The sequence below is a fragment of the Coregonus clupeaformis genome, chromosome 35 (assembly GCF_020615455.1).
Source record: "Coregonus clupeaformis isolate EN_2021a chromosome 35, ASM2061545v1, whole genome shotgun sequence".
Lineage (NCBI taxonomy): Eukaryota > Metazoa > Chordata > Actinopteri > Salmoniformes > Salmonidae > Coregonus > Coregonus clupeaformis.
The window spans coordinates 42,762,846-42,778,580 of record NC_059226.1 but is presented as its reverse complement, the minus strand read 5'-3'; the positions used below and the strand labels follow the sequence as shown (position 1 = coordinate 42,778,580).

At 45.7% G+C, this 15,735-nt stretch overlaps 1 protein-coding gene across 2 annotated transcripts in view; it reads right to left on the bottom strand.

The window, feature by feature from the left end:
* Nucleotides 1–2,994: 2,994 nt before the first annotated feature.
* The window catches only part of ttc17 (tetratricopeptide repeat domain 17), a 23,202-nt gene continuing 10,461 nt past the window's right edge, over nucleotides 2,995–15,735 (bottom strand). For both annotated transcript variants that reach the window (XM_045211130.1, XM_045211131.1), the window contains exons 14-24: nucleotides 15,360–15,584; nucleotides 14,457–14,643; nucleotides 11,509–11,658; nucleotides 11,008–11,276; nucleotides 10,683–10,839; nucleotides 10,370–10,490; nucleotides 8,221–8,380; nucleotides 6,946–7,029; nucleotides 6,690–6,809; nucleotides 6,407–6,550; nucleotides 2,995–5,242 (exon numbers count right to left, since the gene is read on the bottom strand). In XM_045211130.1, coding sequence (XP_045067065.1) covers nucleotides 5,111–5,242; nucleotides 6,407–6,550; nucleotides 6,690–6,809; nucleotides 6,946–7,029; nucleotides 8,221–8,380; nucleotides 10,370–10,490; nucleotides 10,683–10,839; nucleotides 11,008–11,276; nucleotides 11,509–11,658; nucleotides 14,457–14,643; nucleotides 15,360–15,584 — 1,749 coding nt within the window. In that variant the 3' untranslated portion in view covers nucleotides 2,995–5,110. The remainder of the gene's footprint in view (nucleotides 5,243–6,406; nucleotides 6,551–6,689; nucleotides 6,810–6,945; nucleotides 7,030–8,220; nucleotides 8,381–10,369; nucleotides 10,491–10,682; nucleotides 10,840–11,007; nucleotides 11,277–11,508; nucleotides 11,659–14,456; nucleotides 14,644–15,359; nucleotides 15,585–15,735) is intronic.

Here is a 15,735-nt window from a genome sequence, read left to right as displayed (position 1 = left end):
CCTCTTATCTAAATAGACATATACAGACACCACAGGTAACCTACCAGATACTCCTGTCCTCTTATCTAAATAGATATATACAGACACCACAGGTAACCTACCAGATACTCCTGTCCTCTTATCTAAATAGATATATACAGACACCACAGGTAACATACCAGATACTCCTGTCCTCTTATCTAAATAGACATATACAGACACCACAGGTAACCTACCAGATACTCCTGTCCTCTTATCTAAATAGACATATACAGACACCACAGGTAACCTACCAGATACTCCTGTCCTCTTATCTAAATATACATATACAGACACCACAGGTAACCTACCAGATACTCCTGTCCTCTTATCTAAATAGACATATACAGACACCACAGGTAACCTACCAGATACTCCTGTCCTCTTATCTAAATAGACATATACAGACACCACAGGTAACCTACCAGATACTCCAGTCCTCTTATCTAAATAGACATATACAAACACCACAGGTAACCTATCAGATACTCCTGTCCTCTTATCTAAATAGACCTATACAGACACCACAGGTAACCTACCAGATACTCCTGTCCTCTTATCTAAATAGACATATACAGACACCACAGGTAACCTACCAGATACTCCTGTCCTCTTATCTAAATAGACATATACAGACACCACAGGTAACATACCAGATACTCCTGTCCTCTTATCTAAATAGACATATACAGACACCACAGGTAACCTACCAGATACTCCTGTCCTCTTATCTAAATAGACATATACAGACACCACAGGTAACCTACCAGATACTCCTGTCCTCTTATCTAAATAGACATATACAGACACCACAGGTAACCTATCAGATACTCCAGTCCTCTTATCTAAATAGACATATACAGACACCACAGGTAACCTACCAGATACTCCTGTCCTCTTATCTAAATAGACATATACAGACACCACAGGTAACCTACCAGATACTCCTGTCCTCTTATCTAAATAGACATATACAGACACCACAGGTAACCTACCAGATACTCCTGTCCTCTTATCTAAATAGACATATACAGACACCACAGGTAACCTACCAGATACTCCTGTCCTCTTATCTAAATAGACATATACAGACACCACAGGTAACCTACCAGATACTCCTGTCCTCTTATCTAAATAGACATATACAGACACCACAGGTAACCTACCAGATACTCCTGTCCTCTTATCTAAATAGACATATACAGACACCACAGGTAACCTACCAGATACTCCTGTCCTCTTATCTAAATAGACATATACAGACACCACAGGTAACCTACCAGATACTCTGTGAATCCAAGTAGTCTGTAGACATGTCAAACCTCTGCTAGATGTTTGTTTCTATTTGTTATTGTTACTTATTTCAACAAAGTTATATAATCTAATGTCTTACACAGCAGAATACAGCTACCCATAGGCCTGTCTACTACCCCTCCCATTGGCTGATCTCACTCTTAGCCTCAATGGGTGCAGAGTGTTGCACAGCCCCATTCAATGCAGTGTGTGTGTTAGTGTGTATGTGTGTGTTAGTGTGTGTGTGTGTGTGTGTGTTAGTGCTAGTGTTAGTGTGTGTGTGTGTTAGTGTGTGGTGCTGGTCACTCACATCACATGCCTATTACATAACTGGGATCCCAGTCCTCCTCGCGCCCCCCTGACAAATTCACACACGCTTTGTTGCACACAAGTTATTTATACACTGTACCCAAGACATGATGGTTCAGAAATACCACCAGAGTCAAATTATTAATTGAGAAACATTGTAAAAGGGGGCGGTTCTGAAGACAGTAATATAGAGGTACCAATAATAGGCTAACAGCCGTTAGCGATGCGGTCGCTCTCCAAGGCGCTGAACCACACAAAACATGCAACTGTGCAATTTTGCCTCCTCGTCTGTGTTTACTTAATATTTATATCCGTGCCTGTGTGCCAGCCTCTCTGCGACTGACACGTTCCCACACAGGCTGCTAAAAATAGCAGGCCGCAATGTGCCTGCACTATTTCCAGCACTTGCAGACAAAACACATGGTCTCTGCAGAATTGCCGCCCCAGCCCATGTAGGCCAACGGGTCGTTGATGATGACTGAACAGTATATGAGTGGGTTAACAACACCTCAGTGTGTTAGTTCCCAACCTGATATAGTTACACCACCTTCTACCCTTGATATGGCAGTGCCTTCTGCTTTCCCATTTGGGTGATGCTTGAGGCTACCAATCCTGTCATTTCTGATCCATAAGATCCATAAGTATGAAAATGTATGCACTCACTAACTGTAAGTGGCTCTGGATAAGAGCGTCTGCTAAATGACTAAAATGTAAATGTAAATAAGATCCATTGTATCAGGAAGGTAACTGTGGAGACTGTCCTGTAAGTAATCGTGTTAGTTCTGTGAACACACTCACTGTCACTGGCGCATTTGGTTTTTAGCAACATGTCCTGGTTGGGGGAAACACCTGGACAGCACCAATCTGCACCTCCTATAGTACTAAAGAACCCATATCAATTTCCTCAGGCCAAAAGCAGGGTGAAATACGCCATTCATTTGGAATATGATCATAGAGCCACAAATGCAGCATTTAAAAAAAAAAGACAATTATAGGAATATGACAAAAACAGGTGTAGTGTTACGCAAGTCTAACTGAGCTATGCAATACTTTGTCTCAGTGCATAAACAGTTATCAAGTATAACATGTTCAATGGAGTTGGGGTGAGTTCAAACCAGACAAAAATATGCGTTAAAAAACACAGCAACCCAATGGTTTTCAATGGGAGTAGTGGTTTGGGGTGCACCTAGGGTTGTGCTGTACTGTCCATGAGAGGAGTTGCAAAACGGCTCCGTCAACCATTTACAGAATTATTTCTCCCCACCACACCACTGCCTCAGGCATAGGTTTCAGTTTAAATGCACTCTGAAGCAAAGATCCCAGAAAACTCAATCCAAAACCCACCTCCATTCAACTTAAGTCTCAAGGCATCAAAACATCTTTGCTTTTTATTTCCCAAAGAGGTCTGAAGTTTGTACGAAGACAATGGATACATTCAAATGATGAGCCGATCAACTTATACATCACACTGCCTTAATACTGTACACTGAACACAACCATTTAGAGTTTGAAAGATGGTCAAAAGCCAAGCGTTTTTAAAATCTCTGACAAATAATTTTCCATAAAAGAGCAAATGTAAACAGCACATTAAAGTTTGTTTTTTGTTGCTATGCATTAACTTTCCTTTCAGAAAAATACATTTTAATTGATTCATTGTAGGTCCCCACAGAAATAGGAATGATAAAAGACATGTGCGAAACAAGACAATCTATATTAATCTTTTTAAGCAGCCATAATTGTAAAACGTTTTGAGATGGGCCATTCCACAACACGGTACACTTGCGTTTAGTTAGCAAGTTACAAACCAGCAGCAATGTATGTCTCTTTACCAAACTATTTCTTAAATCGTAAGAAATTACTGTGTGATGACAACTGTTCACCCAATTAAAACCACAAATAAAAAAACGGCACCATCTATGGGATCATATCTGTCTTGTAAATCAACTACTGCATTGTCCTTCTCCATTGCTTCCTAACAAAATAAATTATTCCCTTTGTTGTGTTTCACCACCTCATATAAATGAAAGGACCCTCAGCCCTTGAAGAAAATAAGAAAACGTAGGGGCCCAGTTCCAACACATCAAATAAAAGCATCTTTCCTTCCTCCAATACTCCCCCTCATGGAGATTTCACCTATCTGACTGAATTGGGCACAAGGTTTCCAGTTACACCGTATCGTTTCAATGCAGTTCAGTGAACACCTTCAGGAATGAAGGACAGAGGGAAGGATGTTTATGAATTCATGAAATAAAACAATGCCAAGTCTGTCCTCCTTAGTCAAACTCCACTGGAGAGAGAACAAAGAACAGTAGCCTATGTTGGGCTCTATATATTGTAGTCTACGGGCCAGGGAAGCTGAGTGATGGGATATATCCCCTATGCTGGGCTCTATATATTGTAGTCTACGGGCCAGGGAAGCTGAGTGATGGGATATATCCCCTATGCTGGGCTCTATATATTGTAGTCTACGGGCCAGGGAAGCTGAGTGATGGGATATATCCCCTATGCTGGGCTCTATATATTGTAGTCTACGGGCCAGGGAAGCTGAGTGATGGGATATATCCCCTATGCTGGGCTCTATATATTGTAGTCTACGGGCCAGGGAAGCTGAGTGATGGGATATATCCCCTATGCTGTGCTCTATATATTGTAGTCTACGGGCCAGGGAAGCTGAGTGATGGGATATATCCCCTATGCTGGGCTCTATATATTGTAGTCTACGGGCCAGGGAAGCTGAGTGATGGGATATATCCCCTATGCTGGGCTCTATATATTGTAGTCTATGGGCCAGGGAAGCTGAGTGATGGGATATATTCCTATGCTGGGCTCTATATATTGTAGTCTACGGGCCAGGGAAGCTGAGTGATGGGATATATCCCCTATGCTGGGCTCTATATATTGTAGTCTACGGGCCAGGGAAGCTGAGTGATGGGATATATCCCCTATGCTGGGCTCTATATATTGTAGTCTACGGGCCAGGGAAGCTGAGTGATGGGATATATCCCCTATGCTGGGCTCTATATATTGTAGTCTATGGGCCAGGGAAGCTGAGTGATGGGATATATCCCCTATGCTGGGCTCTATATATTGTAGTCTACGGGCCAGGGAAGCTGAGTGATGGGATATATCCCCTATGCTGGGCTCTATATATTGTAGTCTACGGGCCAGGGAAGCTGAGCGATGGGATATATCCCAAAGCTCCCTCATGTAATAGAATTGAGAACTGTTCAGGTGGAGGGCTTCTTCAAAAGGTAACATGGGTCATTTAGTGAATGTTTAGGGAATGAGAGAGGTTGGTTTTACACTCTGCGACCGGAGTCTGAGGTCACAGCTAACAGAATCCCTCAACTCCTTAGGACATAAATGATATGGCATTGACTTTAAACAAAACATTCAACAAACGCTTTCTTGTGCATAACTACTGTAAGTTCTGTTTTTGTATGTGTGTGTGGTGTGTGTGTGTTCCGAGGGCTTCTCCTGTGGAGTCGTCTTAGGGCAGGTGGCGATCCTTCTTGGTTAGCAGGTAACACTGGATGGTTCTCAGGCGGTCTTTGGCAGGGGCAAACTCTGGCTGCAGCCTCAGAGTGGACTCATACCAGCGCATGGCCTTCTCAAACTCCTCCTGTATAAGGGGACACACACACACACATCAGTGAACAAAGAACAATAAATACAACTGTTCAGTATTTACACAACTCACCACAATTCATACCCATTAGCACAGCATTAGCATTCTTCAACACACCCACCTGACACGCAACCAGCAGAAGATTCCACACAACACACACACACACACACATACCAACATAAATGACCCGCTTCACAACCACTGACACTTGAAGGGAATGAAGCATCTAAACCAGACTACTGATCTAAACCAGACTACAGATCTAAACCAGACTACTGATCTAAACCAGACTACAGATCTAATCCAGACTACAGATCTAAACCAGACTACAGATCTAAACCAGACTACAGATCTAAACCAGACTACAGATCTAATCCAGACTACAGATCTAAACCAGACTACAGATCTAATCCAGACTACAGATCTAAACCAGACTACAGATCTAATCCAGACTACAGATCTAAACCAGACTACAGAACTAAACCAGACTACAGATCTAATCCAGACTACAGAACTAAACCAGACTACAGATCTAAACCAGACTACAGATCTAATCCAGACTACAGATCTAAACCAGACTACAGATCTAAACCAGACTACAGATCTAAACCAGACTACAGATCTAAACCAGACTACAGATCTAAACCAGACTACAGATCTAAACCAGACTACAGATCTAATCCAGACTACAGATCTAATCCAGACTATAGATCTAATCCAGACTACAGATCTAAACCAGACTACATATCTAAACCAGACTACAGATCTAAACCAGACTACAGATCTAAACCAGACTACAGATCTAAACCAGACTACAGATCTAATCCAGACTACAGATCTAAACCAGACTACAGATCTAAACCAGACTACATATCTAAACTAGACTACTGATCTAAACCAGACTACAGATCTAATCCAGACTACAGATCTAATCCAGACTACAGATCTAATCCAGACTACAGATCTAATCCAGACTACAGATCTAAACCAGACTACAGATCTAAACCAGACTACAGATCTAATCCAGACTACAGATCTAAACCAGACTACAGATCTAAACCAGACTACAGATCTAAACCAGACTACAGATCTAAACCAGACTACTCATGGCCAGGACATGACAACAATGTTGGTCCGTTCCCATGGTGGCGGGCTCACCATGGCGATGTAGACGTTGGCGAGGGTGAAATGGTTGACGACGAAGTGCGGGGCGATCTCCACGGCCATGCGGGCCACGGTCAGGGCGTCGTCCCACAGCCGTGCGTTCTGGAAGATGTTGGCCAGGCTGATCAGAGGTACGTCCTGAGAGGGAGAGAGATGCTGAATTATCACGCAGACTATAGCACAGGGTCATGTTCAGCAGTTCACGCTGTAGGAAAACGTTTTGCAACGGGAAAACAAACGTTTGTGTTATTATTGGGCAGGTCTCAGTCCGTTTTACCTTCATGTGGTGCGGAGCGTAGTGTAGGGCTTGACGCAGGCAGTCGATGGCCCTCTTGCCCTGGCCCTTCACCCTCCAGTAGAGAGCAGACATGCTAGACAACACCCAGGAGGTCTGGTTCTGCTCAGGAGAGGAGAGACTTTCATTTGTCTGCATTACTTTATTGAACTTTATACTGCCGTGAGATGCTGTGATTTGAGTGATACAGGGTTGTAGAATACCCTGACAGGCAGGTACCACCTCAACAAACACGTACCTTCTCCAAGACCTTGGCAATGCGCGTGCCCACCTGCTCAAAGGACTGAGGGGAGAACTTATCTTTGCCCAGATTCTGTAGCACCTGAATGACAAACAGAAAGCCGGTTGAGGCTCACGGCAGAACAGTGAAATTATGCAGACGGGTGAGATGTGATACTCTCTGTCCCTACCCCTCTGAGTTGACTCTCTCTGTTCCCTACCCCTCTGAGTTGACTCTCTCTGTCCCCTACCCCTCTGAGTTGACTCTCTCTGTCCCCTACCTCTCTGAGTTGACTCTCTCTGTTCCCTACCTCTCTGAGTTGACTCTCTCTGTTCCCTACCCCTCTGAGTTGACTCTCTGTCCCCTACCTCTCTGAGTTGACTCTCTCTGTCCCCTACCCCTCTGAGTTGACTCTCTCTGTCCCCTACCTCTCTGAGTTGACTCTCTCTGTCCCCTACCCCTCTGAGTTGACTCTCTCTCTGTCCCCTACCCCTCTGAGTTGACTCTCTCTCTGTCCCCTACCCCTCTGAGTTGACTCTCTGTCCCCTACCTCTCTGAGTTGACTCTCTCTGTTGACTCTCTCTCTGTCTCCTACCCCTCTGAGTTGACTCTCTCTGTTGACTCTCTCTCTGTCTCCTACCCCTCTGAGTTGACTCTCTCTGTTGACTCTCTCTCTGTCCCCTACCCCTCTGAGTTGACTCTCTCCGTCTCCTACCTCTCTCTGTTTACTCTCTCTCCATCTCCTACCTCTCGGAGTTGACTCTCTCTGTCCCCTACCTCTCGGAGTTGACTCTCTCTGTCCCCTACCTCTCTGAGTTTACTCTCTCTGTCCCCTACCTCTCTGAGTTTACTCTCTCTGTCTCCTACCTCTCTGAGTTGACTCTCTCTGTCCCCTAACTCTCTGAGTTGACTCTCTCTGTCCCCTACCTCTCGGAGTTGACTCTCTCCGTCTCCTACCTCTCTGAGTTGACTCTCTCTGTCCCCTACCTCTCTGAGTTGACTCTCTCTGTCCCCTACCTCTCTGAGTTGACTCTCTCTCTGTCCCCTACCTCTCGGAGTTGACTCTCTCTCTGTCCCCTACCTCTCTGAGTTGACTCTCTCTCTGTCCCCTACCTCTCGGAGTTGACTCTCTCTCTGTCCCCTACCTCTCGGAGTTGACTCTGTGTTCCCTATCGCTCTGAGTTGACTCTCTCTGTCCCCTACCTCTCGGAGTTGACTCTCTCTGTCCCCTACCTCTCTGAGTTGACTCTCTCTGTCCCCTACCTCTCGGAGTTGACTCTCTCTGTCCCCTACCTCTCGGAGTTGACTCTCTCCAGTGTAGTGGATGGCGGCGCGGTTGGCCACGCCAGACAGGTGATCCAGGGTATGCATGCTGGTAGCCAGGTTGGCATTACACAACGGCTCCACCGCAGGCTCCTGGAGTGGAGTGGCAAAGTCTATGTGTTCAGTGATGCTGTGGAGGGGGGAGGAGATGAGAGAAGAGAGGGAAGGAGGGGGGAATAGAACATCATACATGTTTTAAATTCAAGTGTGGCTTTGGGTGTTAAGAGGATAGTTCAACATTTATACTTCCCCAGAGTCAGATGAACTCATGGTTACCGTTTTTATGTCTATGTGCGCAGTTTGAAGGAAGTTGAAGGTAGTTTCATGCTAGCTGCTACAGTAGACTTCCAGTCATTGCGCTAGCTAGTTAGCAAAGGCTCCAGAAATGACCTTCCTTCATACGGCACACAGAGACATACTAATGGTATCCATGAGTTCATCTTAACTGGGTAAATATAAAAAAGGACTTAATTGCCAAAATCTCCAACTATCCCTTTAACCTCCAACTATCCCTTTAACCTCCAACTATCCCTTTAACCCCCAACTATCCCTTTAACCTCCAACTATCCCTTTAACCCCCAACTATCCCTTTAACCCCCAACTATCCCTTTAACCCCCAACTATCCCTTTAACCCCCAACTATCCCTTTAACCTCCAACTATCCCTTTAACCCCCAACTATCCCTTTAACCTCCAACTATCCCTTTAACCCCCAACTATCCCTTTAACCCCCAACTATCCCTTTAACTCTCCAACTATCCCTTTAACCCCCAACTATCCCTTTAACCTCCAACTATCCCTTTAACCTCCAACTATCCCTTTAACCCCCAACTATCCCTTTAACCTCCAACTATCCCTTTAACCCCCAACTATCCCTTTAACCTCCAACTATCCCTTTAACCTCCAACTATCCCTTTAACCTCCAACTATCCCTTTAACCTCCAACTATCCCTTTAACCTCCAACTATCCCTTTAACCCCCAACTATCCCTTTAACCCCCAACTATCCCTTTAACCCCAACTATCCCTTTAACCCCCAACTATCCCTTTAACCTCCAACTATCCCTTTAACCCCCAACTATCCCTTTAACCCCCAACTATCCCTTTAACCTCCAACTATCCCTTTAACCTCCAACTATCCCTTTAACCCCCAACTATCCCTTTAACCCCCAACTATCCCTTTAACCCCCAACTATCCCTTTAACCTCCAACTATCCCTTTAACCCCCAACTATCCCTTTAACCCCCAACTATCCCTTTAACCTCCAACTATCCCTTTAACCTCCAACTATCCCTTTAACCCCCCAACTATCCCTTTAACCTCCAACTATCCCTTTAACCTCCAACTATCCCTTTAACCTCCCAACTATCCCTTTAACTCTCCAACTATCCCTTTAACCCCCAACTATCCCTTTAACCTCCAACTATCCCTTTAACCCCCAACTATCCCTTTAACCTCCAACTATCCCTTTAACCTCCAACTATCCCTTTAACTCCCAACTATCCCTTTAACCTCCAACTATCCCTTTAACCCCCAACTATCCCTTTAACCCCCAACTATCCCTTTAACCCCAACTATCCCTTTAACCCCCAACTATCCCTTTAACCTCCAACTATCCCTTTAACCTCCAACTATCCCTTTAACCCCTCCAACTATCCCTTTAACCCCCAACTATCCCTTTAACCTCCAACTATCCCTTTAACCCCCAACTATCCCTTTAACCCCCAACTATCCCTTTAACCCCCAACTATCCCTTTAACCTCCAACTATCCCTTTAACCCCCAACTATCCCTTTAACCTCCAACTATCCCTTTAATCTCCAACTATCCCTTTAACCCCCAACTATCCCTTTAAGTCCTAATAAAGTGATTCCCAACTGACTCCAGTTGCAGTCAACATTTTGTTCTTGATTAATTAGTTGAATCAGCTGTGTCAGTGCAGGGTTAGAACAAAAATATGGACTGTGCGGTGGTTTCCCCAGGGGAGGGTTGGGACACACACACCAAATTATATATGTTTATCTATGAGATAGCCAGACAGAGGTCAACGTTTAAATGTACAACACTCTCCTAACCCCTTACACAAGACAAACAGAGGTCAAAGGGGAAGGTTGGTACTGACTCGATGTTCTTGGCAGACACTGCCAGCCAGGTACTGGCCACGGTGGTAAGGTCTACCCTGCGAGTTCTCTGGCACTCCTCTGGCCCCGGCCAGCCCAGACTGGTGTAGTCCCTCCATCGCCCTGCACACACACACACACACACACATCAGTACCCTGGAGACACAAACACTTTCTTAGTCTGGTTCAGTGATGATGACTACTACACGCCTCAGAGAACTGTCTGTATGGGAGAATCTCCATTGTATTTCCTTGACTCCTACAATTGAGACTCTCCCTATGAGTTTGTCTGTGAGCATGCAGGGTGTCTATTACCCGAGGGCCCGGGGGAGGGGATGGTGGGGCCGCTGATCTCCAGGACAGAGTGGCCTCCAGGGAGCAGTGTCTCCCCCTGCAGGGTGTCCTCAGCACTGCCCCAGCCGTCGGGGATGTCTGCCTTGGGCTTCCTCACACGCTTCACCTGGAACGTGATCTGTGGAGGACCAGGAACACAGAGAGGGGGGGAAGTTGGGCTGGGGCCTGGCTACTGTTTGGACAGAACTTTTTCTACATCATGGGAGTTACTCAGGACATGTACCCACTCAGCCCCTTGTCTGTCTCTATACTACATCATGGGAGTTACTCAGGACAGGACACGTACCCACTCAGCCCCCTCGTCATCCTCACAGTTCCCGAAGCAGGGCCCTCCTCCGCTCCGGCCCGCCCCCATCACCCGGTCGTTCTTCAGCACGCGGATGCCCCTCAGGTCGCCCCGCTTGCCCCCCACGTCCAGAGCCCCCTCGAAGGCCCCCATCAGCTCCTCCTTCAGCTGCCATTCCTCCTCATCCCTCTCTCCTCCTCCTCCTCCTCCTCCTCCTCCTGGCTGCTGCTGGGCTGCCTCTCCAGAGCCGTTACTGTCCAGCACCACCTCTGTTACAAACAGAAAGGCAGGGTCCTGTTCATCAGGTACCAAACGGAAGAAAACGGACAGAAACAGGGAGGGTTTAACTGGAGATTTTTTAGTTTTCGGGTTTCAAAACATTTCGCTACAGTGTCCTGCTGAACAGGACCCAGGCGTTGGGAGCATCTGAGTGTGCAGTATCCCATGAACAGTTTTGTTCATTTGATTTCATATAGTCAGTCCCAATCATAAGGTCCTTACTCTGAAACAGGAGAGCTTCCTCCACAGTGGAGACGGGCAGAGCCTGGGCAGCCGTGGTGGTGGGGTCCTTCTGCTGTTTCTGTCCCCTGCCAGCCTCCCATTCATCTAGCTGTAGAGTCACATCCTCCTCTCCGACACACACAGCACCCTCTGTTCACACACACACACACACACACACACACACACACACACACACACACACACACACACACACACACACACACACACACACACACACACACACACACACACACACACACACAAAACCGATCAGCACACAGACACTTCAGTCTCCACTAAACTGGCCTTCCAACAATGTGCATGACATTCAAGCAACAAATACAGATAATGGAATTGGGACTTTATTGTCCCTTTGGTCATAGTGGAAATGAGTCTTTCTACCTGTCTAGTCACCCTGCACCCTTTCACCTCCACATAGGAAGTGTGTGTGTAGGTTATAAACACGGTGAGAGGGTTGGCCTCTGACTGTCAAATATAGAGCTTTCTAAATGCAGCAGCAGCTGAACTATTTTTAACAGCTTCAATTATTGAGTGGCAGATTTCTCCACTTCAAAACGCTTTCCCCTTCCCTCGCCATGCTAGAGAGAAACATCAGCAGGAGAGAGAGAGAGAACATGGGAGGGTTGGAGTTCAGATCAGAATGAATGGTGATTGGCTGCTGTGGGGTAAATCATAATGAATGGTGATTGGCTGCTGTGGGGTAAATCATAATGAATGGTGATTGGCTGCTGTGGGGTAAATCATAATGAATGGTGATTGGCTGCTGTGGGGTAAATCATAATGAATGGTGATTGGCTGCTGTGGGGTAAATCATAATGAATGGTGATTGGCTGCTGTGGGGTAAATCATAATGAATGGTGATTGGCTGCTGTGGGGTAAATCCAGCACTTGAACAAAGAGGGAAGTAGTAATATCCAGCTCTGGAAGAAATGAAGAGACCACTGCAAAATGATCCGTTTCTCTGGTTTTACTAGTTATAGGTATGTGTTTGGGTAAAAAAAACATTTTTGTTTTATTCTATAAACTACTGACAACATTTCTCCCAAATTCCAAATAAAAATATTGTCATTTAGAGCATTTATTTGCAGAAAATGACAACTGGTCAAAATAACAAAAAAGATGCAGTGTTGTCAGACCTCGAATAATACAAAGAAAATAAGTTCATGTTCATTTTTAAACAACACAATACTAATGTTTTAACTTAGGAAGAGTTCAGAAATCAATATTTGGTGGAATAACCCAGATTTTCAATCACAGCTTTCATGCGTCTTGGCATGCTCTCCACCAGTCTTTCACATTGATGTTGGGTGACTTTATGCCACTCCTGGCGCAAAGATTCAAGCAGCTCGGCTTTGTTTGATGGCTTGTGACCATCCATCTTCCTCTTGATCACATTCCAGAAGTTTTCAATGGGGTTCAGGTCTGGAGATTGGGCTGGCCATGACAGGGTCTTGATCTGGTGGTCCTCCATCCACACCTTGATTGACCTGGCTGTGTGGCATGGCGCATTGTCCTGCTGGAAAAACCAATTCTCAGAGTTGGGGAACAATGTCAGAGCAAAAGGAAGCAAATTTTCTTCCAGGACAACCTTGTACGTGGCTTGATTCATGCGTCCTTCACAAAGACAAATCTGTCCGATTCCAGCCTTGCTGAAGCACCCCCAGATCATCACCGATCCTCCACCAAATTTCACAGTGGGTGCGAGACACTGTGGCTTGTAGGCCTCTCCAGGTCTCTGTCTAACCATTAGATGACCAGGTGTTGGGCAAAGCTGAAAATTGGAATCATCAGAGAAGATGACCTTACTCCAGTCCTCTACGGTCCAATCCTTATGGTCTTTTACAAACCTCAGCCTGGCTCTTCTTTGCTTCTCATTGATGAAGAGCTTTTTTCTAGCTTTGCACGACTTCAACCCTGCCCCTAGGAGCCTGTTTCGAACCGCCCTCACCATGCACTTCACCCCAGCTGCCGTTTACCATTATTTTTGTAGGTCACTTGATGTCCTCCTACGGTTGTTGAGTGACATTCGAATGAGTTGGCGGTCATCCCGGTCAGTAGAGTCGTTTTCGCCCTCTGCTGGTCTGTAGCTTTGTTGTCCCCAATGTCTGCTGCTTGACCTTGTTCTTATGAACCGCCGTCATTGACATTTTAAGGATGGAAGCAACCTGACGCTCACTGTATCCCTCTGCCAGTAAAGCCCGAATTAAACCCTTCTTTTCCTCACTCAAAACTTTCCTTTTCAACTCTTTTGGCATGGTCAATAGTTATTTTTTTTATTAATATTACTTTTGAGGTACTATTAGCACTGTTTTTGCCATCCAGCTGGTCTAATTGCAAGAGGATAGTGATGATAAGATTTGGTTCAGGTGATCACCTAATCAGTACCTAATTCAGTAGAATGAGGTGTGCCTGTGTTGGAATTCAACAGACACTGGAATGGAATGGCTGTCATACATGTAGAGATGCTGATTTAAGAAACATTTGCTTGTAATTCTTTCCAGAGCTGTATGTCTAATTATTGAACTACAGACTGGAAACAGCTGTAAGTAGCAGTCAGGGTATTGTTGTCCGTTAGTTTCCTCCAATCAGGGGAGGGATGGTAGAGAAGGAGGAAGAAGTACAGAATTAAATAAAAAAGGAATTAGAAATGATGCAAACAATTAAACTGATAGAACCTGGAATCTATCTGCAATATTAAAGCGGATTAATATTAAACCCTTTAGACAAGATAAGATAGTCAGACAGAAGTCAAAGTTTGAATTTACAACACTGTAACCCCTTACACAAGACAGACAGAGGTCAAAGGGGAAGGTTGGTACTGACTGTAAATAAGCCAGGTACCATTTATTGCAGGCCTCCCAAATTCATTTCCACAACAATGGACAGTAAAGTATGGCATGGCATGAGAGGTGAACCGTGGCACTCACGCGGACATGGCGAGCGCTGCAGGTTGTATAGGAAGGGGTAGAACTGTAGGCAGCGCAGAAGGGGCAGGCTGGCACGGCACTGGGCACAACTGGCAGAGAGGGCCAGGGTGTGGCGGAACAGGTCCAGGGCGCCCGTCACGTTGCCCTGGGCCAGATTCACACTCACCAGGCTCAGTAGAGTGTGGGGCTGCCAGGGGACCAGAGGAGGGCAGGGACAGAGAGTCATTAGAATGGACATCCTTATGTAACATACCATTATGCCTATACTGTGGATAAATCCTTATGTAACATACCATTATGCCTATACTGTGGATAAATCCTTATGTAACATGCCATTATGCCCATACTGTGGACAACTTCTAAAGGTGCTGAATCAAACTTTATAGAACAAATGGCCTCCAACTGTCATTTAAAAATATGTCATGTAAGAACAGGAGTGTGTGTGAGTGTGTGTGTGTGTGTGTGTGTGTGTGTGTGTGTGTGTGTGTGTGTGTGTGTGTGTACCTCAAAGGTGCTGAGTACCAGGGTGTCCTCCAGCAGTGTGTGTCATTTGACTGTTACATTGAGCAGACCATTGCTGACAAGCGTCTTAAATACCAGCCCGTCGTATCACGCTTTAACAGCCGCAGATATAGCTGCAAGCTGTTAGTAGCACTGATATTTGTCTCAGTCACGTCCACAGCCTTAAGGCACGCAGCCTGCAGGCCTGCCTAAGACTAGAGCAAAGCAGAGGGCAAGGTGTTGCTCTGTGTCTGCTGTTATGGGCCGCCTGTCTGTTTGGAGAACAAGGTGCGTTCTGTATCCTTAAGTGTCCATGCATACAAAGACCTTTGAGATGTTTCAATCCTTCTTGAATGTAATGTGATTTGTGGATACAAATAAAGTATTTTAAAATGTGTGTACTTCGGAGGCGTTGAGTGCCAGGGCGTCCTCCAGCAGCGTGTGTGCGTGGGCGCTGAGGCCGTGGCGCAGAAGCAGGTTGGCAGCATTGACGAGGGGCAGGTGGCGCTGAGGGGGCGGAGCCGAGGCCAGGGAGTGGCGCAGACATTGCAGTGAGCTGGTACCGTTACCCTTCGCCCGCCAGAACAAAGCCGCCTCGTTCTGGAGCAACCAGCCAGGGGCGCTAGCCTGGAGGAGAGGAGGATGTATCATTTTATATTACTTAGAACTGTTCAAACCCTACAAGTTTAATTCACAGTATTTTAACATTCACTTTCGACTGGATCAGAGCATCTGCATGCTCTTGTTCATTAGAGGTTAGAGCGTTGGGCCAGTAAAG